We start from the raw sequence: 6,254 nt of genomic DNA, 5'->3' as shown, positions 1-6,254 counted from the left end.
TTTCCCTTGTTTTCTTTTTCTCTCTTATTCCCTTGTTCTGTTGCTTTCTTTCCTTCCTTCTTTCTTCTTTTTCTTTCCATAATTTCCTCATTTTCTTTCATTCATTCTTTCTTTCTCTCTTCCTGATTCCCCTCATTCTTTTTTTCTTTCTCTCCCTTATTCCCTCATTCTCTTGTATTCATTCTTTCTTTTTTCCCCTTACTACTTCTTTCTTTCTTTCTTTTCCTTATTCCAACATTCTCACATTCTCTTTCTTTCCCTTGTTCCCTCTTTTTTTATTTCTTTTTTATTCCCATTTTCCTTTCTCCATGTCCCATATTCACTTTCACTCTCCCTCTTCTCCTGCAGCTCTGACTCAATCCAGAACCGGTCCAACCACATCTGGCTCCACCCAGGCAAGGAGTTCTCTCCTGACTTTTCCAGCTCCCCATCCCCAAGCCATGATACACACACCTGGCACCCCAACCCTCTTACGCCAACCTGGGGGGCACGACACTGTGACAGCAGCTCACAACACCCCCAGCTGGATTTCCAGCCACCACCCACCCTTGCAGCCCTGTGTCCCGGTACCTGTTCCGCTCATTGAGTCTCTCTTGCTCTCCCTCTGTTCGTCTTCCCTCTCTTATTTCCTTCCTTCCTTCTGGGAGAGTCACCACACGAGCCAGTTGCCTCCGCCCCCCACCCACCTTGCGCCTCAGTCCATGTTGTGAATTTAAAACACAATCCGACAAAGGGAAACCTGCCAGGACTTCACAGATTCCTCTGCAACTAGGAGGAACCCAGGAGTCCTGGCTCCCACCCCCTGCTCTCACCCGCTCCCTAGACCCCACTCCCTTCCCATCCCTCCCCCGCCCCAGCTCCCATTCCACAGGCTCTTGTATTTAAGTTGAACTTTGAGCATATTGGGACAATCATAAATTTTATAAACCAGTTTTCATCATTTAAAAAAAAAAGCAGTTTGGATAAATGTTTGAACCACAAAAAATCAGCCCTATAGGACCCAATTCTGAAAGCAATTTGAAGTGGGAGGCTCAGTATGGGAGCTCTCCCCTAGTACTCAGTGCTGACCTCACCAGCAAGCGAGGAGTCCCCATATAAAAAGGCCCTCTGTGCCTCCCCAGAGGTGATCACATCTCAGTGCCAGGTGAGGGGTTCCCATATAACCAGCCCCCATGCCCCACTCCAAAGATGGCTGCATTCTTGGCCATCTTTGACCACGCATGGTAGCAGAGGGGCATTGTGGAAGGGGAGGGGAATTTGTTCACCCCTCCCACAAGGTCAGTCCAGGTTCCCCTCTGTGTCGGTGCCCACACCCATGTCACCGGGGGCAGCTCTAGCTTTTTTGCCACCCCAAGCATGGCAGGCAGGCTGCCTTTGGCAGCTCACCTGTGGGAGGTCCCCCGTCCCACGGATTCGGCAGCTTGCCTGTGGGAGGTCCGCCGGTCCCACAGCTTCAGTGAACCCACCGCCGAATTGCCGCCGAATCTGCAGGACCGGTGGACCTCCCGCAGGCAAGCCATGGAAGGCTGCTTGACTGCCGCCCTCTCAGGGACCGGCAGGGCGCCCCCCGCAGCTTGCCACCCCAGGCACGCGCTTGGAGCACTGGTGCCTGGAGCTGCCGCTGCATGTCACTGATGGTAGATAGATGGGTGTCTCTGCTTTTTGAGAGGGGTCTGCTCAATAGTACGTAATTCTACAGGTTTCCTCCTTTTCTTCCCCTCCTCTGCCACCTCAAGTGTCCACCTTGGATACGCCAATCACCTTCAGCTGGGCAGTCGTCTTGGATATGCCAATCGCCTTGAGCTGGGCAGCCATCATGGATACATCAACCATCTTGGGCTAGGGAATTGTCATGGATACACCAGCCAGTTTGGGCTGGGCAGCCATCTTGGATATTCCAATCATTTTGGGCTGGGAAGCCATCTTGAATCTTTCAAACAGACCCTCTTTCCCCCACTCCCTACTCCCCTTCTTCCCACACTCATTCCCTCATCCCTATCTGCCCTGGCACTGGGCCGCCCTCCACAGCCTTATGATCCCAAGACAGGAGGTTATATTGACACAGGCTGTGAAGGCCAGAGTCTCCAGCGCCATCTTCTTTTCGGCTTGCCCCAACAGGGCACACTCCAGGGCCGGGGGGCAGGTGGGAGCCTCAGGAAGGCCCCAGGAGTAGGCCCCTGACACCAAGGGTAACTGTAGGGCCAGCATAGCCCACAAGAAGCCCAGCTCAGTAGCCTGGAGCAGCACCATGCATAAACCAAATGCTGGAGAGTACCAGGCTGAGCTGGCAGCCATCTTAGCTCCTGTAGTGGCCATCTTGGATTGGTCAACCCGTTGGGACTCAGAGTCCATATTTATTATGTCAATCCAGTTGGCTCCAGTGGCCACATTGGGCTTTCCAGCCAGCGTGGTTTTGGCAGCCATGCTGGGTTTGGCAGCCATATTCGTTGCATCACTTGGTCCTGCTAACTCCTCATCTCCTCTGACTGCAGCCCATCAGCCGAACTAGGCATGAATCAGCATCATGAGGCCCGCGGGGAGCAGGGTGGCAAGGAAGGTGAAGCCCCAGGCAGAGGAGATGGGGGCTGGGAAGCGCTGGTTGTAGCACAGGGCAGCACGGAATGGCTGGAAGTCCCCATTGACCAAGGTCCAATTACAGGCCAGGTCTGGTTTCACTGGAGCCCACGGCCCGTCAGCCACAAGGAGTGCAATGAGGCGGAGGCCCAGGAGGAAATACCAGGGGGCCAGGCTGTGGCATCGGGCATCCCTGCCCAGGCTGGCCTATGCCAGCTGCAGGAGACGGGCCAGGACCGCAACAGCTGCAGCCATCTGCGGGTTGTGGGGAGGGAGGAATAGAGATATATTTGGGAGCAGGGCTCCTAAAGTTCACTCATTGCTCTTCCTTGCTTCCCTTCCTTCCTTCTCTCTCCCTTTCTCTCGTTTCCTTTCTCTCATTCCCTTTTTTCTTCTCATCCCCCTACCCTGTCTTTCTTCCCTTCTTCCCTGCTTTCCCATTCTTCTGCTCAGCCCCTCTGATGTCTCCACACCTCCCACCCCACCTCGTGCTCCCCAATTCCCATCCTTCAACCCCTGTCCTGGGACTTCCTCCCACCCTGCCCCTACCCACCCCACATCAGGTCTAGGGATCCATCCCCTCTGCGGTTCCCAAGGGACCAACCCCTACTTAGCCGCTCATGGCTGGGGCCGGGGAGGGCACTAAGACAGCTGGGCCCTCAGAACGGGGATTCCCCCCTGCCCTGACCCGCCAGAGCCTAACTGCTCCAGCATCTTTTTCTCTTTCTTTCTCTGGGTCTCGACCCCGCTATCCTTGCTTCTGATCAGGGAGAGTTCCTCCCTCCAGTCAGCTGCCTCCACCCCACCCCTCTCCCCTTCCCTTTTTTGGTCACCCAAGGGGCTGTGACGTCTCTGAACCCCCAACTCCCAGAGCAGGACAGCAAAAAGGGAACATGAAATGAAACCCCGTGCAGGGAACCAGCTCCCAAAATATCAGCTAACTCCTGTGCAGCTGCACCCAGCCCCCTGCACAGACATTAGAACCCACAAGTACTGGCTCCCAGCCCCAGCTGCTCTAACCACCAGCCCCCACTCCCCTGCCTGAGCCAGGGAGAGAACCCAGGAGTCCAGGATGTGTAGCAGGATGGTGAGTGTCCCATAAAATCAATATCTAGGTGGGGCTGGGCTCAGGCCGGGCACCTCCTCCCTCACACAGTGTGTGTGTAGATATAGAGAGAGGAGCTCAGCGGACAGACTCCAACCCCAGCCCCATCGCCTCTCAGCACAGATCCAGCCAGGTCCGAGATTCAATCTGGCCCCAGACCGGGGCACTGACTGGTGCAAGGGAGGAGGAGTCCAGGTTTTCTGACTTAGTTTCCATTTCAGAGACAGAGGAGGAGAGCAAAAGTGGGAGGTGTCACGGAGTCCCCGGGCGATGCTCTGGAACTGCTCCCCACTAAGCCAGTCAGGACTTTGGGGAGCCTCCTCTCCCTTGGAGCAGACTTGTTCAGGGCAAGAAGCTCCCACGGCTTCACCTCCTGGGTCTCTCCTTGGAGCATTCAGCATCCTCTGCCCCTCCGTGCGCTTCCCACAGCGAGTCCACCCCAGCGGGGTCCTGGGGGGGCCACAGGGTCCTGCACCCCCACTTCGCAGTCAGACGTGACTCTCAGCCAGACAGTAACACAGAGGTTTATTCGATGACAGGAACAGGGTCTAACACAGAGCTTGTAGGTACAGCGAACCGGACCCCTCGGCCGGGTCCATTCTGGGGGGCAGTGAGCCGGACCCCCACGTCTGCACTTCACTCCTCGTCCCCAGCCAGCTCCAGACTAACCACCCCTCCAGCCCCTCCTCCGCTCAGCCCCTTTCCCGGGCCAGGAGGTCACCTGATCCCTTTGTCTCCAACACCTTCAGTTGGCACCTTTGCAGAGGGGGGGCCCAGGCCATCAGTCGCTAGGAGACAGAGTGCCAGGCATTTAGGGGCACTGGCCCTTTGCTCTGCCAGATACTTAAGAACTGCCATGGGGACACTGAGGCACCAACACAGTATTCAGAGAAAACATTAAGAACATTCCCAGTTCATCACAGGAGGGTAACCGAGATCTAGGGTGCAGAGAAAGCCAGGACTCCTGGGTTCTCTCCCCGGCTCTGGGAGGGAAGTGGGGCTGGCGGGTTGGAGCGGGGGGGGCTGGGAGCCAGGACTCCTGGGTTCTCTCCCTGGCTCTCGGAGGGGAGTGGGGCTGGTGGGTCAGAGCAGGGGGGGCTGGGAGCCAGGACTCCTGGGTTCTCTCCCCGGCTCTGGGAGGGGAGTTGGGGCTGGTGGGTTAGAGCAGGGGGGGGCTGGGAGTCAGGACTCCTGGGTTCTCTCCTCAGCGCTGGGAGGGGAGTGAGGGCTGGTGAGTCAGAGCAGGGGGGCTGGGAGCCAGGACTCCTGGGTTCTCTCCTCAGTGCTGGGAGGGGAGTGTGAGTTGGGGGAACTGGAAGGCAGGACGCCAGGGTTCTAGCCTTGCCTGGGGAGGGGAGTGGGGTCTAGTGGGTAGAGTGGGGGTGGGCGTTGGGAGACTGGACTCCAGGATTCTCTTCCAGGTCGGGGAGGAATAAAGCAGCATCATTTTCTGGGAACCACGTGCCATTTCCTCTTTCCAGCTTGAGGTTTCAGCTCCCACACTCCTTCCTCCACTCTGCCTTCCTACGCAGCCGGGAAAGGAGCCTCTGTTCTCCCCACAACTCCAGCCCCCAAAGACCCTGGGGCTATGGAACACGTCCCCTTCCTCCTCTTCCTTCTCTTCCGACACAGCCTGTGCGGTAAGAAATTCCTCCTCCACTGCCTCGGGGGGTCTCGGCCCTCCTTAACTCTGACCCTGCCCCTCACTCCCGACCCGCAGCCCCTGCCAGCCAAGCCCTGCGCCCCCAGCTCTGCCAGTGCCCCTCACTCCCGACCCGCAGCCCCTGCCAGCCCAGCCCTGCCCCCCCAGCTCTGCCGGTGCCCCTCACTCCTGACCCGCAGCCCCTGCCAGCCCAGCCCTGCCCTCCCTAGCTCTGCCAGTGCCCCTCACTCCCGACCCACAGCCCCTGCCAGCCCAGCCCTGCACCCCCAGCTCTGCCAGTGCCCCTCACTCCTGACCCGCAGCCCCTGCCAGCCCAGCCCTGCCCCCCCAGCTCTGCCGGTGCCCCTCACTCCCGACCCGCAGCCCCCTGCCAGCCCAGCCCTGCCCTCCCTAGCTCTGCCGGTGCCCCTCACTCCCGACCCACAGCCCCTGCCAGCCCAGCCCTGCCCCCCTAGCTCTGCCGGTGCCCCTCACTCCTGACCCGCAGCCCCTGCCAGCCCAGCCCTGCTCTTCCTAGCTCTGCCGGTGCCCCTCACTCCTGACCCGCAGCCCCTGCTTTTTCTTTCCTAGATGCAGTCTGTGGAGATGCGGAAGGTATCCAAGGGGGCGAGGTAATGTACCCCAAGATCCGAACCAATGGCAGTGTACTCAAGTATCACTGCCCCCCAAACAGCTATGCCCACCCCGTGAGCTGGAGGGTCTGTCAGTCCAGTGGGAAGTGGTCGCCTCTGAGGAATGCCTTCGAGTCAGCCCAAAGGCCCTCCTGCATCAGTGAGTAGAACCCCACCCCTCTCCTAGAGCTGTGGAGAGAACCCAGGAGTCCTGCTCCCAGCCCCCCTCCTCTAACCCACCAGCCCCCACTCTCCTCCTAGAGCCAGGGACAGAACCCAGGAGTCCTGCCCCTCCCCTCTC

At 58.5% G+C, this 6,254-nt stretch overlaps 1 protein-coding gene across 1 annotated transcript in view; it reads left to right on the top strand.

Annotated features, from left to right (window-relative positions):
- The first annotated feature begins 440 nt into the window (after positions 1 to 440).
- LOC127051175 (complement factor B-like) overlaps positions 441 to 6,254 on the top strand; it is a 30,152-nt gene continuing 24,338 nt past the window's right edge. The window contains 3 exon segments of the mRNA XM_050953145.1: positions 441 to 566; positions 1,055 to 1,277; positions 5,913 to 6,113. Of these exon segments, the coding sequence (XP_050809102.1) occupies positions 441 to 566; positions 1,055 to 1,277; positions 5,913 to 6,113 (550 nt within the window).

This window comes from Gopherus flavomarginatus, chromosome 5 (genome assembly GCF_025201925.1).
Source record: "Gopherus flavomarginatus isolate rGopFla2 chromosome 5, rGopFla2.mat.asm, whole genome shotgun sequence".
Classification (NCBI taxonomy): domain Eukaryota; kingdom Metazoa; phylum Chordata; order Testudines; family Testudinidae; genus Gopherus; species Gopherus flavomarginatus.
Note: the sequence above shows the minus strand (reverse complement) of the source record. Positions and strands in the feature narration are given on the sequence as shown.